General features: G+C 36.2%; 1 protein-coding gene across 3 annotated transcripts in view; it reads left to right on the top strand.

Annotated features, from left to right (window-relative positions):
• Positions 1–21,569, top strand: part of ATG5 (autophagy related 5) — an 86,991-nt gene extending 65,422 nt beyond the window's left edge. For all 3 annotated transcript variants that reach the window (XM_067293913.1, XM_013948943.2, XM_067293914.1), the window contains one exon: positions 19,205–21,569. In XM_067293913.1, coding sequence (XP_067150014.1) covers positions 19,205–19,341 — 137 coding nt within the window. In that variant the 3' untranslated portion in view covers positions 19,342–21,569. The remainder of the gene's footprint in view (positions 1–19,204) is intronic.
• The last annotated feature ends 534 nt before the right edge of the window (positions 21,570–22,103 follow it).

Genomic DNA, 22,103 nt, shown 5'->3' on the forward strand with positions numbered 1-22,103 from the left:
ATAGAAAAATACTATGTTCTGTTCTTCTGCTTACCCTTCTCTGTGAAATCTGCCCAAATATTTCTTTACAGGCTGTTTCCACAGAGATTTTCAGATGAGCAAAGAATTCTGAACACCTAGGACATGGGCTGCATGTTAGGGGATTGCCTTAAAGGACACCCCTTTCCTCTAGGAAAACAAGCAGAACTGCTACCTTTGTTGATAGCAACCATCTTGAAAAGTAATACAGTGTTGAAAAAACCTTTGGAAAAGATATTCTTCTCCTTTCACCTTACAATATTTCCTACTGGAAGACTAGTTTAGAACAGATCTAGCATAACCCTCTCTAATTTTCTGTCTAAATGAGTATTTAGATAGTAAATGTGTTAAATCAGCAATTTTCTCATTAGCTGAGTAGTTTTCCTCCTTCCTTGGTGTATGTTTAGCTGATTCATAGGCAGCAGCTGTGGTTGTGTGGCAGCAGAAATAGTAAGACCAAGTCAGTCAGGTAGCTGGAGGTTTGGGAGTGGCAGGCCCTGGGTTGCATTGGATTCGGCATTGTGTCACGCCACACCCTAACCTTCTTCTAGCAAGATGTATTCTCTGAGACCCTTTCTCTATTACTGTTCTAGTTAGCATTTACCTTTCTTAAACATGTATTATCAAAATGGTTCATCAGTTCTCACTCATACCTCTGTGCAATGGCATTAACGTTCTGTTGCTTCTGAAAACATATGGCTTGAGGCATCCTAGGATTGCAGCTTGTATTTTTTGATGTCCACGTTGTTTGGCTCTCAGACATCTGATAACTAATAAGGTTGGCTGTCTCTTTCTGCTGTTGCCAGCTGTTTAAATTCTGTCTATACAAAAATATTGACTTTCAGCACAAAGCGTATCATCTTGCATTTTATATCAATGCATTTAATTCAGTTTGTTTCAAAATAACATTATTTTTTTCTTTGTCACTCTGATACTTTTCTGTGTAGACAAAAGTTTGGGAAACAGCAAAGTCTTACTTGTCATGTCTAATAATTTTTAAAGTTAATATTCTCATACCCCAAACTAAACCACTAACCACTTCTTTCTCTGTTACAGCCTACTGTAATCTCCCTTTAAGATGTTTCCTTATCTGTTTTTTAGTTCTTGCAATAGTAAATAGTAATTTGAGTTACTTAATGATTCATAAATGAAGTTAAAGAAAGATACCTCCTCAGCCTGAAATTTTACTTCAGGTATCCTCATGCTATGTATTATTCCATTTTTGATTTACTAAATTTCCTTAAATATTCTTTTCTTAAATTCATCTAAACCTTGCATTCTCTTGAGGTCAAACTTGTCAGTTCTGTAGTTGTGGAGAAAATACTTAAATTAAGGTAGTAACTTGCTATTCATGCAGTACTATTCCTGACCTCCTGGAGTTATTAGGAATCCTTCCTCTAAGGTGTGCAGTTTCATTTCAGGTTTCAGTCTTGTGAGGTAAAATTTTGCAAGTCTTGCAATTTGAGCATATTAAACTGTTTTGTTCTCAGTTTTGGTAATTGCTTTTTTTTTAACCTATGTTTCCAAGTAGTTATTCATACTGAAAACTGAGGCAAGCCGGTCACTTAGGGTGTGAGCTTTGTTTAATTATTTCAAATCTTGATCCCGTCTTCTTGGAAGAGTGGCACTTTTTTTTTTAGTTCTTCTTTTCAGCTGATGCTAATCCTTATTTTTTCATGTCAGTGGTTCTAAGGGCCCCCCCTTTTTTTTTTTGCATCATGTTCCTTTAATGCCTCTATTCCAGTCATACATAACTATCTTGCTGTAGTTTCTTGTTCTTTTAATATCTGCTTTTTCATCCTTTACCTTTGGTTCTTCTACATTGTTGACCAAGCTCTCACCATGATGTGTATAACTATTTCCATAGCTTTTCAAACTCTAGATGATTTCCTAAGAGAAATTGGTCTAGATCTTTAGTGATGTAGCTAGTCTTTGTCACTGCTGCTTTAGTACTTTCTTCTTCCTCTCAATCCTTTCATCCTTGGGTGTTCCATGATCTATACTTACACTTCAGTTTCTTTGAGTTTTCTAACAATTTTTGTAACATTAGGTATGAAAATCTAACATCAGAAATACTTAAACATTTGCCTATCTAGGGACTGTGAATCTCTATCAGCATTCTTCCGCATTCCTAGTTTAGACCTCTTAGTTTGTTAGGCTTCCCAACAGACTAATGTCCTGGTTACTCAGCGGAGTCCAGAATAAGATTGTGGCCGGTGTTCCGCTTTAATCAACCCTTCTCCACTCCTGTATAAAGATCCTTTTCAGCCTTCAGTCAGAATTTACTAGTTTTACTCCTGATACACTGTGCACAATATCTTTTTGGATCTGACATTGACAGATGTCTTGAAAGTTACTACTGTGTAAGAAGATTTGGTATATTATGGAGGAGCAGGCTGAGATGAGGTTTGATATTGCCTGTGTTCTCTTAGACTGCATGCTTATAGTTTGATTTGCAGGTGAAGAAGAGATGTTAAAGACCATGTTGTTGCCTGCAAATATAGTATATGATCACACAGCAGATATGGTAGGACACGTTACTTGTGGGTGTTCTGTCCAAAACCACCAAATGACAAAATGAATCGACTGCAACTGAAGGGAGATAGCACCACTGCTAATGAGTCTTTGTTCCTCTACCAGCTAATAATCTTTCTTATTGAAATTAGGTAGGCCAGGCTACCTTGCTTACAGCCACACTGTCATATGTGAAAGATAAATAGTATTGTGTTGTTGGCAGAGAGGTCTTGCTGCATTTTCTCATGGTTTTATGCACCTCATGATAGATGTTCCTGTTGCCAATTAAGGGGCCTTTGTTTTCAGAAGTAATGATATGAGTGCTGAACTTCAGGGTTTAGCAAATTTGAAAAAGCGCATGTGAATAATTCACAGCAATCAAAAAAAAAAAGTTTAATACACATTTATGAGGTTCCTGTTATAGAACATCCTAATCTTCTGACGCTGGAAACAGTTCATTTAGAAATGGTGATTCATCTTACTAGGAGAAGGATATATACCCAGTATAATTTTACTTAACTACAGAGCAGTGAATGCAAGTGGAAACAGCACTGAGTTCAATAGAATGCTTTGAAGATAGAGGGTTAAAATGATGGAAAATATAGAATTAATCTTGGGGAGGGAAAGACTATTTCCCTATTCCACACCAGAAGTTTAAGGCATTGTGCATAATACAAAGATAATCGCATAATGCAGAAGGAAACTGTTTTCTTCCGCTACTATCATGTCTAAACAATTCTGGATACAATTTTAATTTGCCAGTGTTGTTGAAGTCTTCATAAAACTTGTTTTGATTTTTCTCTCGTGCTTCCTTGAAGACTCAAATGGTAAACACTTGGACATAGTGACGCAAACAGTAGGCTATCCATCAATTCCAGTTTTCACAGCATTGTTGTTCATTCAGAAAAGCTGTGTGAACTGACCTCTTTCTACAACAATGTCATTAGTTCTTTTAGAAATAAAGCAAGGATCAAAAAGACTTCCAGGATTTTTCTCTTAAGACTTGCTGTACTGAATGATATTGTAAAATTAGTGATCGACTGTTTTCAATTAACTCTCAGCTTTTTTTAATGTATATTGTATGAGAGACTACATATTAATTGTTTTTGTTCTCTTTCAGTTTTCTAAGCACTGACTTCCAGTAAATTATTCAAACAGAAAATTGAATTTAGATTATATTTGCCTTGTAAGCTCTTAATTTTGACACAAGTGACAAATGAGCAATAGAGGAATTAAATATATGCTGTGTGCATGCCTTTGGATGAAAAGGAAATATAGCTGCCTTTGCTTTGTCTGAGCACAGAATTAGCTGGATCTTGGGTTTACCCTGGGTCCTGCACAGCAAGAAGAACACAATAGCACCATCCCAGTCCTTGCTGCTCCTGCAGTGAACCAGGTTAGGAACCTTTTGCTCCCCTTATCCAGTAAGTCTTAGCTGCTTGTGCTCTTTGTAGGCTGGTCTGTGCTTTTCAGTGCTATGGTAGTAGAGGTGGCAATGTTGGAATACTTTTCCAGGCCACCTAAATTTAGAAGTATAACCAGGTCAATCTTAAGCAGTTCAATGGCCATGCTTTCCTCCCACGTGGGTATGACAGTACCTTGAAGGGTTAGAGGCTTTGTAGTGTGCAGGCATACTAAAAGATCTTTAAAAGTTCTTAAAATTTGATTACTGCTAATAAAACCCATTTTCTCGTCACCAGTGGTGTAAATTCCAATCCACTGTCTCTTCTACTGTGAAAGTCACTTTGCAGGTCAGAACTGAACTTCAGACCACTACTTGAACCATTCCACCCTCCTTGTGTCCTTGACTCAATGGTGCTCTCCATGTTAGGGAAGGGTCATCATGTATGTCTACTTTCCGGTGTGAGTCATTATTTGCGCCTGTTATCTTTTCCCAACCAGGCTATCTGCTTGTGTGGTATTTATGTAGCATCTTATTAGCCATCTTCGCTTCTTCTAGCCAAGGTCTTTGAATACTCAGAGATCTGCAGGAAGTTGTTCCTTTGTAGTGTGCTCTCTCTCTCTCTCAAAAAAAAAAAAAAAAAAAAAAAGTGGTGGTGGTTGTGATCTTTGTTTGTGATCTCACGAAACAGCTAAGTGTAACTTTTGCTCCACCTTTACCTCAACCGACTGCACTAGGATTATCTATTGGGTTTCCTTGTATCACAAGAGTAATGTGTGTTTTCTGTGTGACTTAAAAGGGGCTTTTGGGTATGCACATGCAGGCACATTCTGAAGGGTAGAGTGTAGGAAGAGCAACTAGGGAAATGTTTCTCAGACAAGCCTTTGGAAACTTGTTCAACTTCAGCTAAATTTATTCTGTCAGCCACCCAATAAGTTTTATTAGTATCAGACTCCAGACTATTCCATTTAAATTTGTCAGAAGGCCAATGACTTTATTCAGACACAACAAGGTTTCTTAAGTCTATTGCTAACAGTAGTGGAATGAAATGGAGAAAGTAAAATCTTCCACAGAGCAAAGTAACTTTTTCAAAATTTAGCTTAGTCTGTTTGGAAATTGCAAGCTGGAAGTTTTGAAATCCTCTGGAAAAAGGGGTGGAATTCTCATCTGTGAGCAGTCTGCTTTGTGGGCTGCAGTAGAGGCGTGCTTCCTGGAAGCATCGGGGTCCTAGCCCCAAATCCCTCATGAAGTCCTGCAGCTCTGAGAACCTAGGCAGTCAAGGAAAGGTTGGGAACATTACTAGGAAGCTAGGCAAGTTGTCTGTCAGTAGTCCACTATGCATATGACTTTCAGCAGGGAATCCTTTGGAATCAAATCATCTCGACAAAATGTTTTGATTGTGGTGAATTGTTGGTTTTAAAAGGACTATTTTTTGTGTTTTAGGGTGAGGCCTCAGGTTTTTTTATGCACTGTACAAACATTTCAGTACGTTCCCACAGAATTTGACTTGGACAAAAGATGAGTGGAGAGAGACAAAAAGGAGGGAGAGAAATTAGAGGAACAGGTAGGTGATGTGGCTTGCAGCTGATCACACTGAGGTCAGTAGGAAAGAGTTAAGGATAGGGTTTTGGGTTTTTTTAATACTGATCCAAATTAGTCTGTCTCACCCCAAGGGGATCATAGAAGTTGCTCAGTATGACTGAGACAACAAAAGCTTTACAGGAAAAAAAAACTTTCTTGATTGTTCTCAAACAAGTATGTCAGCAACATCTAAAGTTGTACACAAAGTATATGGACTTGCATGATATTTTTTACATTTACTTCCACAGTAAATGGAAGAATGTTCCAAAACATTTTTTCAGTAGGGGTCATCACTCCGATAAGGTTGATACACTATATTATTCATGCTACCTTTCATGCTATAATTGGTGAAAAGTGTAACTGGAAGGGACTTTAGTGGGCCTAGCAAAGCTTTCAGGAGACAGTAGTAAGCCTCTTAAGGCTTGCAGTGCGAATTTCTCAACCAAGATACTACAGTGTGCAACAGGATTTTGACAATATGGTTTCAGTAGTTTTATTTAAATTAGTAAACGGAGGAGGGCTAGAACATGCTTTGTCCATGCTGTGTGATTATTAGTAGTTCTTTGGTGTGATTTTGGTCTAGATCAATTAATACTCTCCCAGAAAATTGCTGAGCAGTGTTCATGGGTTAACGTGGTCTGGGGACTGCTCTCAGTAAGCAGTACAGATGAGACCTTCCTGTTGTGGAGAGGGAAATAATTCAGCTGAATAGGCATGAGCTGTTCTGTGGCGCTTGCCCTGAGGTCCAGAGAATGGGTCCTGGTCCATTTATGAGCTACATCTATACCTTTAAACGGAATATATGTGCTGTACCCTTATGGGGACTGAATAAAATTATTCTTGTCCTTTCTTTCTCCCCTCTTGCAGTCTATTTCTATTCTGCCTCTGTGCGTATAGGTACAACCTGATTTTCACAGGAAATAAGCATTTTACATGGCTAACAAGAAGAGAACCTGCAAAACTAAAGGTCCTAGGAAAAGTAATTAGCAGAAAAGTAGCAGTGTCACCAAAAATGTGAAATAGACTAACCCAAGAATAAACACTGCATTTACTATGTCTTACTCTCCTCTATTAGGTTCAATAGCACTTGTTAATAGTAACTGCCCCCCTTTTTAAATGCCTCATTTTAGTCAGAGATATTAGTAACTTCACATTCAATGGATCAATTGTCCTATTTCAACAGGCATCTGTAGTGATTTGGAGCATATATTTGTAAGAAAATGTAAAACTTTAGCTTTGATATAAGGAAAAGTCTTCTGCAGTGGCTTGGCATACTGACAGAGGTGGTGTAGTCGCTGAAGATGTCAGTATCCCTTGCGTGCCTTGCCCTTTTCCCTGATAATATCATGACCCCACTTAAAATGGCAAAATGCTTTGGGAAACTTCAGTAAATCCAGTATCTTAGTGCAAACTGTTATTTCATGTCAGTTTAAGCAAAGAAGCCAGATGATGTGTACCAGAGACATAAATAGATCCCATTCTGCTGCCCCTGCTGGGGGATCAGTGTCCTCCAATGGAAGGGTGGTTTGCAGAGCCAGTTCTCTTTAAAATCGTAAACTAGTGCAGCAGAATTAGCTGTAACTCATTTCAGACTTGTGGGCCTGCAATGTTTTGTGCACATAGCTAATGATTCCTAGTGATATTCCTAACTAATTATTAACTTAAATTCTGATGGCAAATGCTATATGCATGTTATGAGTTTATACTTTTTTGTTGTAAAGTGGAAAAAAACCTGTCTGAGCTGTAAAGAAAAAAATAGATTATCAGATTCTCTTTAGTTTAAAGGGTGAATCATAACCTAAATATATCAACTCTGAAGTTAACTTTTCTGATATTTTGGAATGAAAAAAGTAAAATGAACTTTTAATGAAAATGTATTTGCAATCTTAGCTGTGAACAGGTAGTCATTCTGTGATTTTTAAAAAAACAAAAAACAAAAAAAAAAATTCAATGTAAAGAGCCCTTCAGATATTCCATTACTCCTTCATTGACCATTTCCTAAACTTTTCAAGACTAAATTCTGTGATTTTGCTATGGAAGAGATCCCTAGGTACTTTAATCTGCTAGCTGTTCAAAAGAACTTACAGTGCATATACAGAAGAAGGTATTTCATGTGTGCAAACTGTATTGCCTACTCATTAAAGAATTTATTTTTCAATGAGTAAGGGCCCAGAAGAAGCTAATGTAAGTATTTTAGCAAGGGTTTGTATTTCTCTGATAAACAGCACTCCCCTTCTGTTTGTGATCACAGGATGAAAGCTCTCTAAGCTTGTATATGTACATTTTTACTGCTACATCATGTAGTGTGCTCTTAAGATTGAGATCTCATTCCCCAGGAAGCATTTCTGTCTAAGATTAATTGCCCTTTTAAAATCAGTGTTTGATGTATTCCTTTGGCTATATCCTGACTCGCTTTAACCCTCTTTGACCTGACCCCACTGACTATTACCACCATGGCTGAAGCAGAAATCCTCCAGCATGATGTATGCAGTACAGACTTGAGCCTGTGGTTTTTCACGTCAATGGATTCAATTAGCTGGGTTTTTACTGATCAACCATGCAGAGGTTAAAGAATTTGTCAGACATGGAAGAAAACTGTCCAGACTTCTAGGTTAATTGGATAGCTCATCTCTATTTGCGTGTTTACTTTGCTTGTAAAGTTGTTTAGTTTGTTAAATATCATAATAATGTTGCTAGAAGTAACATAAAAAAGACAAACCAGTTTGTTCTTCAGTTAAATAGGAAAAGGTGCAAAACATAAAATAGCAACCATTAGGCCTTTGATCTGTATATATTTCCCTATCCCTTTTAAGGCAAAAGGTTTTAAACTGTAATTATGTCTGAATGTCCTTTTCTGAGTTTGATTTATTAAACTGAGCAGATAAACTAACATTTATCATTATGGCTTGATGAAAACAAGTAAACTTGCTTTTCTGTATTGTAATTATTTTGCTGCAACAGTAATCCTACTTAATTTTGTCTGCTGAAATCATCATGTGATTAGCTCAAAAAATTCATTATGAAATATGGATGCCCATTAGAATTAAGAATATTTTGCAGGCATGTGAATTATAGTAACTTGAAAATGAAGCAAAATAGAGGTTGAAAGTTCAAGAATGCCAGTAAAAACCTTTTAAAAAATGTGTATGTTTACATAGATGCATTGGGAATATATAATATGATTGTATATAGAGTGTGTTATTCAATTGTTTGGGATAACTATATTATTGAGAACAATGACATTTAAAAAGTCCTTACAAACTGTTAGCAGTAAGTCTGTTACAGCAAATTGATTTGATTTATATGAATCTCTATAGAGAAAAATCTTTATCAAATACTTCAATTTTTCAAGAACCATATTGATTACATTGTAGCTCCCCAGCTGTCTACAAAGATAGCCTTAATTTCTGGAGATCAGCTGTACAAAGTTTAGAGGGAAGGGAAACTTCAAATTTAATTAAGGGCACGGTACATGAAAGGGTTAACTCATTGCGAGTCAACTTGTCTGCAGTTTGAAAAGCTCCACGACTCCTAAAAGTGATTTAGCTCTCCCTCAACAATGGAAAAGGTATCATGGATGAATTGGGCTCAATTTGTCACGCATTCAGGCGCTTATCTTTCAGTACACACCTTGCCATTCCTTGTATATTTAAATATATTGTGTGCTTGCTTGTTAAACAAACATTAGCATGATTTGCCTTGAACTTTGCCTTTTTTCACATGCACAGAGCCAAACTTAAATTTAACTTTTTTTAATAAAAGTTTCAATTTTTAACTCCAGTATTTTATGCAGGTCTGTTGCTGGTTCAGGGCTGAGGCTAAGCCACTGAGGCAAAGGGAGGAATTTCATTCCTAAGCAGAAGAGGGGGTATAAGATTATTTTCTGTGGGAAATTTTCCTTTATAAAAGATTGGGGGGGGAAGGGGAAGGTTCTGTCTGAAATTTAGTTAGATGTTTGGGTAGCATCTCGGGCCCAGCAACTGTAAGGTCTTCTAAAACCTTGTTAACTGCTAAAATGTTAGTTGTTTAAGAAAAGTATTTCAAAGTTCTATCATAAATTACTTTGGGATTATTTATATTGCAACAACCCCATTAAAAAGCTTTTAATAAACACACAGGAATAAAAGAAAATAAAACACTTTAAGCATAGTTAAGTAAAGCTTTCGTTTTAATGCTCTAACTGCTTTTCCATTGAGTTGCATGGACTCTTCTATGGAAGAAAAATCCTCTTAGTTGCCTTAGATGGTATTACTGTCAATATTAACTTTTTGGGACTGCATGGAGAATAGTTAAAGGAAAAAGTCTGTTCATACAACCTGGACTTACTGCTGTTTGAGGCCAAATTTACTTTCTCTAAAAACTTTTTCAATGAGATAAATTTTTCTAATTTGTTTACATACTGTCTGGCTGTTATGAGATTATAAGCATAACCCAAGATCTCATAAGCTGATCCAAAATGTAATAAACTTTTGTGTGTGGTGACTGGTTTAATCTACATTTTCTGTTATTTTTCAATAATGTGGACATCTAACATCAGGGTGGACTTGAGGTAGATGATGACAGGAAATTACAAGAAGAAAAATTGTATGGAGAAGGAGATGATGAATGGGGGGTGTTGACAAGTATTTGATTTGTTCTCAATATTTCATCTTAATTAATGTGGATGATAATGCTGTACATTCATCCAGTTTCATTTTGCAGACCAAGAAAGCTAGGACCCTGCTACAGTACAATCCAGGAATCTATTTATGCTAAAAGCTATGATGGAGAAACTTCTTTTCCTCTCCTTTAGGTCACAAATATCTAAAATAAAGGCGGACATGTTTATGCTAGGGACCTTCAACACCAGAAGATTATGTAGGGATCAGCCAACTGACCTGTGTCAGTGTGTAGAGAAATACAGCACTAGTTAAAGCATGGCATCAAATCAATGAATATAGACTTCATGACAGTGGTGCAGTTGAGGTACACTCAATATTTTGCCTGGAGTCATGCTTTTGTAGTCAAGCTCTTTGCAAAAACAGACTTCACTGAGGTTGACACAGATCTAGTCCTATCATAGCCTTTTGGACTAAAAAGCAGCAGCTCTTATGAGGGGCTCTGGTAAGATGATATCAGGGTGCTATGAGGGTGAAATTGAGGAAAAAAAGACACGAATGACCAGACACTCCAGGGTGGAGAGAGACTGATGTTCTCAACTGTTTATTTTGGAGAAGAATTTAAAATTCAAAATAATGACTTAAAAAGATTAGTTAAACAGTCTTGTTCTGTTATCCTACAAAGGGTCATTTGGTAAACCACTAAAATTTTGACATTCCTTTAAAAGGAAAACTTCTAAAGAAAATGCAAAGTTGTAGATCTCTTTACCATGAGTTGACTTTGAGGCCAGGAGCTTAACATAGTTCAAAGCAGTCTGGGATATTCGTGTACATATCAAGAATATCCGGAGCTGAGAACATATATTTAAACAAAACTTTGAAGTTTCATTTGAGCAATTGTTCTCATATTACTGCCAGTTGTTAAAATGAGACACGTTCTCACATTGCTGCCATGCCAGTTAACCAGATCTATCTGATCGTTCATTTTTACCATTATTATTCGGCAGTTAGATTATATCAAAGAAGTGAAGTTCTGCTCTTCCAAGCCACATCTTACAGTGTGTTTGGAACAATGTTTATTCCACATATACTATAATTTTGAGGAAAAGGACTTTGTTGGAATAGTGTACTTAAGGTATATTTCTGTGTGTGAGTTCTTCAGCTGAAGCGGCATCAGTGGCTTTCCCCGGGTCCGGCAAGATGCGTAGGCAGGAATGAACAGTCAATTCTTATGCCGTCGTGTTGCACATCAGCTTCTGAGTTCTTGAGGTCAGAAGGAACCATCCCTTGTAGCTAGGCTATTCTACAGTGGGCTTTGTGAAAATTTTGGCATTTTGTCACTCCTGGGCAGAGAATACTGAACAGCATAACCTTGCTGGTTGTGATCCATCTCTATTTCTGTTTCAACTGGCAATTATTTCAAATTGGGGTAGGGAGTAAGGTTTATGTTAGTTTAGGTGAGATTAAAGTGAGGTAGAAAGTATGTTAAGATTGTTATGGGAAATTAGTCGCTTCTTGCAATGGAACCTGTGACTGTGTAGTGACCTTAGACTGTGAAGTTATCAATTTTTAAATGTAAAATATTTATATTCAATAAAGAGAAACTTAAATATTAGCTGTTGGAAATTCTTGTACTGAATTTATTCAAACAAAGAGTAAATGATCATTTGGCCCTGAGATCAAACCAAGCTCAACCTTTTTGTCTGATTCCCATAAAATTGCATGTCCCAGAATAAGTAGGTAAGATTTGTTCGAAAGAAAAGTTTCTTTTTCTATTTGAGATATTTATATTGAGGTCATCATTATTGTGGAATCTGAACATTCTGCCATATTTCTGTGCTTTGGTTGCTGTTGCATGTCATGCTGGAAATTTCATTGCAGAAATGTACCAAAATGATTTGAGTTTATAAATGGAGACAGCTGAAATAATGTTTTAATTTCTAATTAACTTATATATATTTTTATATTTAGAGAGAGAGAGAGAGAGAGAAAGGTATTTAAGTAAAGCATGAATATTTCATTTATAAATGGATTGAAGTCATTCTGTAACTGGGTTTGCTGACTGAGCTAAGAAGTATTTTGCCGTAAATTTAAAAAGATATGGTATCTGGCTATAGTGAATATGCAGAAGTAGTGTGAAAATGTTCATAATCGCCTATTAGCTTAATCTTCTGAAACTTATGGTTATTTTCTGAGCACAAGCTATTTTTGTAGCATATGCAGTGAAAATAATTGTGAAGCAAATTTTGCTATAAATAGTATCTGATTGTTGTCAGTTTTAATTCCAGGCATTGGGGGGGTTGTCAATTTTGAACAGGTTTCTGTTAAAGGGTTAATGCTCTTCATCAGTGTCTGTGCTAGTAGTTGAAACATCCCTATATCAAGTTGAACTGTTTCTGATGCAATTGAGGTTTAGGGGTTTTTTTTAATGCAGCAAGACATTATGACTTGTTCTTCTTTGGAAATCTTTTTTAATTTATTTTGCTTTTTAGAGATGTTGCCTACTTAAAAGTACATGGAATGAAATAGGTTCTTCAAGTGCTTGTTCATTCATATTCTTGTGCACTTCAGTTCTTCAGATCATAAGGTTTGTCTGGGGCTGTCTCTTCTCTGTATATCCTAGAATATCCAACCTGGGGTGTATAGAGGAGGGGGGGATAACTGCAACCACTTTTCAGTTACTTTTTTACCACCTGTGATAAGTTTGAATGTACAGGATTTGAATTTCTTTGCTTGCTATGCAGTATAGTCTTTTGTAAATGATTGTAGATAGTTTTGTATGCAATCATTTGTGTTAGACTAAAAGTCTAGCTTTCAGAAGGAAATTTTCATCTTTGTTTGCCAGGAACTTAGTCCCAGTTTTGGCTTTAGACTTTAAAAAATAGGGCAGTAATATCTGTCAGTGATGAACTTGGTAGTTGCATCTTCATGTGAAGCATGTTACTAAAAGTAATCTATTGGTTTAAAAAAAAAAAAAAAAAAAAGAGAGATCCCAAAGAGCTAGATGAAAATCTTCTTGGTAAAAATGTCAGCATGTCTCTCTGGATGCTGAGCATGTACTGTCAAAGAGTGTGCTGGCCACTTCAAAGTAGCGGCTCCTAAATATCTGTTTTTCCATCTGGCAACCTGAGGAGCAGGAATGGGGGAAAGGCAAGCAGGCAAACCATATCCACAGAAGGAGGAAAACTCACTTCCTTGTCACTCTGCCTCAAAATGAGTTTTCTTACTGTGTGGTATAACGTGTTGTCAGGAATACCTTTAGTATCATCTGATCCAGAAACAATTAAGTGCTCTGAATACAAGCAAGCAGATATTTATGGCCCATTTCACAGTTGAAGGAGCTGGAGGCTAGTCTTGTTACATTATTCATAGCGCTTCTGTTGCATGGCATTTTCCTTGGTTATGCTCCATCCTCCTACTTTTTAATAACTTTGTCCAGTATAGACCTGTGGCCATATATCATGCAAGAAGCACATTATTTGATTTTCTAGTTTGGAGCACAGGTCTTATTTTCCTTTTTTAAGGTTTTTAAAGCCAATGTAGTAATTGGTGTGGACCCACTAAATACACAGTTCCCAATTTTGAGGAGGAGTTTCAAGCAGAGAATGAGTCTGCCCTCTCACATGTCCTTAGTATTCCTGAATGAGGAGCTGTGGTTTCTGCATCACCCGTTTGGATGACTGCAGAGAGGTTCTGGCACTAGTTGTGCAGAGGACTTGCATACTGAGAAGTCTAACTGAAGCATTCCAGGGGAATTTTTGCAAAATCCTGAATATGTTGCAGTGTCCATCAGTGAAAGAATGTGAGTGAGCTAAATTGCCCTGATGGGTGCTTGCTGGAGGCCACAGAGCAGGAGGGAGGCATCCCCTCCAAGGACAACAGGATTGTACAGTGGTGCGTCGCAGGGGACCTAGGCTGGCTAGAGAAGCTGATCTGGGTAGGTGAAAGGGAGCATATAGCTGCAACATTGGTGAGCCTTGTGGTGCTAATCTGGGGACAAAAAAATGGCTGAAATATGCACCTTTGCCAGAAGTAGTTCTTCCCCACCACTCTGCTCCTAGGCTCTTGCATCTGTCTCAGAAAAATATTTTTTCTCTTTCTTCCGTCATCTTTAATTCTTTTATTCTGAGTAAAAACATAGTTCGGTAGAAAAAATGTAAACAGATTGCATCATGGGTATGTATAACAATCTGAATTGATGCTGAATAAGCTAATTTAATTATGTTCTTTCTTAATTTTGGGTGGTTTACTTTGCAAACAATAATTTATATAGCTAAAAATTAGGAAAAAAATTATCATATGATAGTGTGACATTGCACATCTTCCCACCTTCTCAGAAGACTCTGGTTTTTCTCTTCTGTGTTCTTTCTTTCCATCTTGTGTGATGATTCTTAAATCTTGAGAGTTTTTCAAGGAAGGTTGGGATTTGCAAGAGCAAATTTTGTAGTGGTTAGGGCATTCTCCTTAGAGATAGGAAAGTGGACTCAAGCTGCTCAGGATGAAGAAGGCTTTGAGCCACTGTTCAAAGTACTCTTTTGAGACACCACAGCTACCATCTCTTTTCTTCCAGCAGATGCCCATTGGGAAAAGGTCCTCCTGTGCCAGTACTTTCTATTGCCTGGATCAAGATAGTTTCCTGATCAGGAACACTGAGGCATCTTTATAGATGACAGAGAAACACGTGTTCTTAAACCCTGTGCTTCAGAGCTGCCTGGTTCTCTCCATTTTCCGTACAGAAAGTTGGTAGGCTTCTGACTTGACATGGTATGATTTATTAGCCAAATTCAGGTGCCTACTTTAACTGTTGCAGCCTTTAAGTTTGGGTGTCTAAATTAGGTCATCTGAAATGTCCCCAAAATGTGTTAATATGCAACATGTAAGCATAGTTTTATACCTCCTGCAGATGGAATGCCATGAAGTTTTGGCAACAAGTCTTATAATCTCTGCTCATCCTAGGCCACGAGTGATTTTAGTGGCTTCTGAGTTTGTGCATTTTCACAAGGAAAGCAAAGGAAAATTATTGAAGCCTGGGACATCCGCCCTGATAGATGACATAATAGGTCTTGAGGCTTTCTTGTAAGTGCTAAAAGAGTTTTTATTACTTGTGCATCACTTTGGTAATATAAAAATGCTTTGATCTTAATCAGTAATTACTATGTACATATATTATAAATTTTTCTACAGAACATTTATTGCTATGCTTTTATTTTTCTGATATTTTCATTATCCTCTTCCTTAATTTGCAACAGAGTAGAAGAAACCATCTTTAGGTTATATGATAGCCAATAGGTAATTCAGTTCTATCTTGATTTTTAAAAAGAAAAAAATCAGTGGGGTGACTGGAAAATATAAACTCCTTGATTTCAGGAAAATCCTGGGTCTTACTACATTGCTGAATATTGTAAAATGAGTACTGACAGTTATGATCTTCTGAGGTTTGAACCCCATGCACTACAGATAGTTATTTGCCCCAATTTTTACAGGCCTGGTTCAATGATATGGCATTAATCTTCATAGTAGCTGTCATTTAAATCTTACACCGCTCATATAAATATACTTTGTTTAGCAATTTGTACACTTTTAATTTATAGAAGCATTTTGTCAACTTTTTTACAGTTTGTGTTATCATAGAATATGGGGTGGGGAGAGAGAGGACACCCCTTGGTGTGTCAAGATGCATACAAAGTGAGCTACGACTCCTAAAAGCCTACAAACAAGAATGAAAAATATGATGTAAATATAGATGTAAACCAGGTGGATGAAGTTTCATGAACAGCTAGCAAATCATCTAGAACCCAGATGACAGTGGTAATGGTGGATGCTAATTAGGCAGGCACCTGTTGAGAAAACAAGAATATTTTCCAACAAATTCTTATAACATGTGGCTGTTGACAGGTTCCTTCTATAAAGTGGAAGAGCCAGCTCTCAGAGAGGATCTCTGGATGTGATTCAAAATGGGGAAATTATTGAAAACATGAAATTTGAAGAAAGCTTGGGTAAATGTGACTTTAAGAGTGAGAGTTTATGGTCCTTAGTAACAAAAGGAGGGGAAAAGACTAAGGTAAAAACAATGGGTTTTATGAAAGAAGGCTACAGTATTGGTAGATAAGATCTCACTAGTCAAACCTCAAGGGGAAAAGGAATTAAGAAGTGGTGCCTTGTCAGAGATAATATGAAGGCACAAACAATGCTAATGCAGAGACGTAGACTTTAATTAAACCATAAACTCTTCATTGGCTTCTGGGACTTACTCAGGTTGCTGAGGAACAGAATAAAAGATTTGTATGAGAAAGTGGGGACAAAATTGGGTGAGGAACTGGGGGATGGGAACACCCAGATAAACTGCATTTCATTTTTAAGCAACAGGCATCAAATTAGTGTGTGTGTACACACCTACCCACCCACCCCTAAAAATCATTGTCACATAGTACAAGAAAAATCAAGGAAAGTATTTATAAGCTCTTCCTCCAATAACAAAAAGCTGATACTGAAGTTCTAAAGTGTTTCATCTATTTTTGCATAAGTTTCCACTGAGAACAGTCAGCTGTGTATAGGTAGTTAGCACAGTACTAATGCCACATGGTGTAATCTGAACCTAGACTAGACTGTTCATAAACACTGGTTAGTTAACAAGGACATGAGTAATAGCCAACATGCATTTGACATGAACAGACTGGTTTCAAATTAATCTCATTTGTGTCTTTGGTGGGTTGAAGATAAAAGAAAAGTAGTAGGTGTTTCTTGAATTTAGTAAAATATCTGGCACTACCATACATCACATACTTGAATGCTTGGATAAGAAGCCTGTTTTTTCTTCTTTTTTTGAATTCTAGAGGTACAAAATTCCCCAGGTAGCTTCTGTCTAGAGAGTTGGTTACCAGTGAATCCCTGTTGAAAAGGAAAAAAAGAATTGAAGAATCTGTCCTGACCAGACACTTATCTATCATTCTGCCTATTGATAAGAATGTTCTTATTAAATTCACAAATCATACAGCTGTAGGAACAACCACAAGATATATTTAAGGACAGGATTAGAATATAAAATCTGGAGGAAGTGGAAAAATATAATTTCTTCAGAAAAGAATTTGAGGTATGTTAGTATGTCTAAATTATTGTATAAATTGTTTGATGTGTGATCAAATAATTTTGCAGTAGTGTATCCTTTACATTGGCGTGTAGAATGAAATTCTGTGCTCCTGGGATTGTATTTAACTCTTGTTCAAGTTATTTTTTCCTTGAACTATGCAGGTTTCTTCCAGCAGGTTATGCAGTGGCGAAGTCATTCTAGAAGGAATTCAGAGACTAATACTGTCTTTTCTGCCTGTGTATGCAAATTTGTTGTTTCCAAAAATTAACTGATAACATGAAATGTAAATGACTATCATCAACTTTGGCCAATTTGTGGAATACTGTGGATGGGCTTTATTTTGAAAAGTGTTAAAATATATGCTTTCATATATATAATAATTTTGGGAGAGTTAGTTGCTTTATTTAGAAAAAATATTTAGCTGTGGCCCAACTATTTTGACAAATTTGGTTACTGAAAAGTATATCTTTCTTTTGGATTTTATATTCTTGGCAACCTGACTAGTAATGTTTCAGCCCAATAAAACCTGTGTTGGTTTGAAATACCATTAGTTTGTTTTCAAATAACAGTGGCCCATTTTCTGATCTGTCTGCAGTAAAATGTTTATGCTTAATTCAGTGTGATAGCATGCATACTATGTTATTTATAGAATCAAGCTGTATATGTTTAATTGAGGATTTGTACAGAATAAGATACCGTATGTAGATAGCATGTAACTAGTGTATAATGCTATAATTCAGACAAACATAGCTGTTTGCACCTTCAGGACGTGTTACTGCTAGCATAAAGTCAACAGAGGATTCAAAGATTACTGTTTCTAGTATGATTTAGCTTGTGCTGGCATAGATACACATTTACAATACAAACTTCCTCATTTTGCTTACCGAATGCAAGTAAGATTGTGTGTTGTAAAATAGGAATTATTTTGAAACTGGGGAAACAGAATGAAAGAGCCAATAATGGTCCGGTCACTCCTCAGTCCTGCTCCCTTCTGTGCAGCTCCTGAGCAGCACAGCTGTCTGGTGTGTGCTGTCCCTGCTTCTCAGGGAGAGGGGAGATAAGATGGCAATTAGGGAAGGCAGTGATATTTCTGAGCACTGGCTGTGGATTTCACTGTGGTAGGTCCATGTGAGAATGCCAGAGTGTAGTATAAAAACAGTAAAAGGTCACTGTCTCTTCTTTTTTTCCTAACCATTATTTGGAGCATATTTCAAATGCTGTTCTCCTCTTGAGACTTTGAAATAAATTTTCATTTTTTGTTTTTTTTAGTACATTTTGTGATAGTTACTTCAGTTGATTTAGCTGGTTCCCATCATTTGAACCAAAGGATCAAAGTATTTGCATCCTTTGGGACAAGTATAAATAAAAAGAATTGAAATATTCTTTGAATATATTCTTGTCATACTGGGAATCATTTACTAACATAGCTTTTCCACGAGATGAAACTAAGTGAGAAAAAGTTGGTGCCAACTTAGCCTTTGAGTAATTCTCAGTAATGTTGCTAGATATTTAAGTATGTAATTCATAGCAAAATAAGATCACTTCAGGAAGAAACACATTTTTGGTGGTAGATATCATGGCATACTACATGTGTTCTGCTGAAAAAGCTCTATTACATGTAAAGTATTAAATCTTGCTCCTAAAGTTGTATTTTTAGGAAGCTCAATGTCTGAAGCAGGAGCTGTGCAAATCTCATATGGCTATAACTGGGAGAGATGGATGTGCCTTAACTGGGTTAACAGGAAGCTGTTGGAAAAAGTTGCAAGTATTAAAGAAGAGTGGCACTTTCATTTTAACCAAATATTTCTTGGAATTAATTTTAGCTCAAGGTTTCTGTTTTAGATGATACAATTCTCAGCTTTCTCCATACCAATGTTTCCTGCTTTTCATTCTGTTAAATGTTAAACTGTAACACCAATTATGTCTACTGTAAGTTAACTATATGTTTAATCTTTCTGTGAATTTTGAATGGTGCCTTAGTGGTTCTCTTTTTCTTTGAATTAGATGGAGAAATGAAGACTCAAGTGATGATTCATGGAATTGAGCCAATGCTGGAAACACCAATACAGTGGCTAAGTGAACATATGAGCTATCCAGATAATTTTCTTCACATTAGTATCATTCCCCAGCCTACTGATTGACGGTCAGCTATATTGGCATAAGGATCATTCTGAAGCTCGAATTATAAGGGCATGTCAACTTTTTGCTTCTGTCAGTCTTGATGGAGGCAGTCCGACCAGAAAAAACAAAAAACGAAACAAAACAAGAGTCCTCACTGCTGCGAGCCAAACAGGAAGAGAGATCCTATCAGCAGATAGGGGCAATGGGGCTGATCTTACTTTGCATCACCACTGCTTTTCTTCACTGCTGTAATTAAACTTCAGTTGCGATATGAAAGACTTTACAGAACTTCTGCAAGTCTGCTGTTTTCTTGTAAAATAGAATGAAGCTGAAACTGTCAGCCTGAAGAGCAAATGGAAATATGCCACTTGATTGTATTTCTGATTAACAAATAAACAGGGGTATTTCCTAAAGCGGTTGTGTTTCAGCTTGGAGAGTGGAAACATTGGTTTAATTTTCTAGAAAGTTAGACACTGAGAGATTCAGTTACCAATAGCTTTTTGTAAAAGATCAAATTACTGTAAACCCATCTTTCCTTAATGAGAATTTCATGTTTACAGTATGTGTATTGGTATGCAAATGATCTTTTAACTTTGATAACAAGCAGTGAGAGATTTTAAAGTAAACTCATGAGTGTGTTTTGTCATTTAAAAACATGCACGACTTAATAATTTACAAATACTTTTGATTTGTATGCAGTCACTTAATGTACTCCAGTATGTTTATTATTCAAACCAGTTTTCATAGAATAGCAATGATGTAGGATAATTTGTCTCAGGATTTGTCATGGCATTTCTTTGTGCTCATCTAAATTTTTTTGTGAGAATATTTTCTTAAATCAGTTTAAAAAAAAAAAAAGTAAATGGATGTTGCAAACTATTGTATCCTGCTCTTTATTCTCATAGACTAGAAAACAGTTAAATCATAGTATGATGAACAGATGTATTGCTTTTTAATAATTTTGAATTTTGGGAAGCTGAGGCTTTTCCAAACTAATACTTCTTTACATCTGAGTTTATTTTTCTGCTGTGGTCCCTGGGTAATCAGTCTGAAACTTAAAAGCTTATAATCTCATTGCATAGATTTTTCCTCAATTTAGCAGATGTATTTTTAGGTTATTGGATTGCTTTGGTTTTTAAATGTTTGTTACCATTACAGCTGCTACTAGGATTCTGCTATTTTTTTCACGTTGTGTTAAATTCATCAAACTGTGTGCCATATTGCTTTGTCTACAGTTTTTGGTTGTTTGTGGCACAAGAGTATGTTTACTATAAACATATCAAGTACATTTTCTAAAGAAAATATGACATTTTTCTTTGAAAAAGAGTAGCTGTTGAAGTTCTTAGTGAATCTTGGCTCGCAAATGTTCTGGCAGCTCCCACTGCTGCTGCCATTCTGTTTTGTTTCCACGCTGCCTTTATGGTAGGACACTTACCTGTATCTGAAAAAGAAATGAAATGAAAAATGAAAAAGAAATGAAAATCAAAGCAAATCAATCAAAAACCTCTTTAAGGAGAAGAGGAGAGGATTTCTTTGGGCAAGGGTAAAACTGAGGCTAGAAAAACCCCAAGGGCACAAACACCTCGATAGAACAAATAGTGTTTTAAATGTAAATGAGGAAATAGCATTAAGGCAATGGAAGGAGAAAAGTGAAACAAACACATGCTGTATTCTGCGGGTCATGAAGAATTTTTAAAACGAAACAAAACATGTTGATCTCTGTTCTTGAAGAACTGAAATATAATATTCTTATAGTGGGATGATTTGGTTGAATTATTCTAATATTCAGCTCTGTTTGGAATTTTTGTTACAGTGTTGGATTGGCATTTATAAACTTTTGTAGGCAGCCACATCTCAATATTCTGGAGAATTTCAACGTACTGCCAATGGATAAAGCAAATATTTTGTAGAGTATTCATATTTAAAAAAAAAAAGCCTTTTGTAGGGATAATTTTCCATTATTCAGAATAATTATAAGAGGTAGTGCATTTAAAAAAAACAAAAACAAACAAACAAAATAACTCTAAAGGCTTTCTTTTGTTTTAAGGTAAACTGGAGTAAGTCACTGCCTCCTTTAACATATTCTACACCAGCATTTTAACTGTACAGCTCTCTTCTCATGGCCTGTGTTTGCTAGTAAATCCAACTTTTAAGGCCTGGCATGAAACAAACAACAAAAAGCTTGGCTTTAAAACGTACTCTTTCCTCTTATTTTAACTATTTAAACTTTATTAAAAAATGAAATAAAGTTTGAGTCTGTCTTTATTTCCAGCTAAATAAGGATCTTTGTGTGATGGAGTGACAGAAGGAAAACATTTACTAGTACTAAAGTAAATAAATTTTGTGTTTATGTAGAACTGGTAGAAGGATGTGTCTGAACAAAAGCATAACATTACAAAAATGAAGTGATGTCTTTGCTTTATCTGATTTTAATCATATGATATTTTTCTATTTTATTTTTACTGTCTTACTGTGTGAATAATAATAGTAACAGAAGGTGCACTGTGGCATAATTACATATTTTCTATAACTTCTGAAGAAAACAGATTTAATCAAAATTGGTCAAAGTCTCACTAAATCAATTTCTCACTAGATTTCTCACTAAATTAATTTCAGTGTACTCACTAAATTAATTTCACTCACTAAATTAATTTCAATGCTAATGAAAAGTGCCAAATAAACACACATTCCTGTAAGTTTAGAATTGAAGTGTAGCCAATGAACAAGGTAAAGCATAGCTTTAAAAAAAGGCAAAAAATGGCTTGTTGCTGCATTCACTGTC

The sequence above is a fragment of the Apteryx mantelli genome, chromosome 3, assembly GCF_036417845.1.
Source record: "Apteryx mantelli isolate bAptMan1 chromosome 3, bAptMan1.hap1, whole genome shotgun sequence".
Taxonomy (NCBI): domain Eukaryota; kingdom Metazoa; phylum Chordata; class Aves; order Apterygiformes; family Apterygidae; genus Apteryx; species Apteryx mantelli.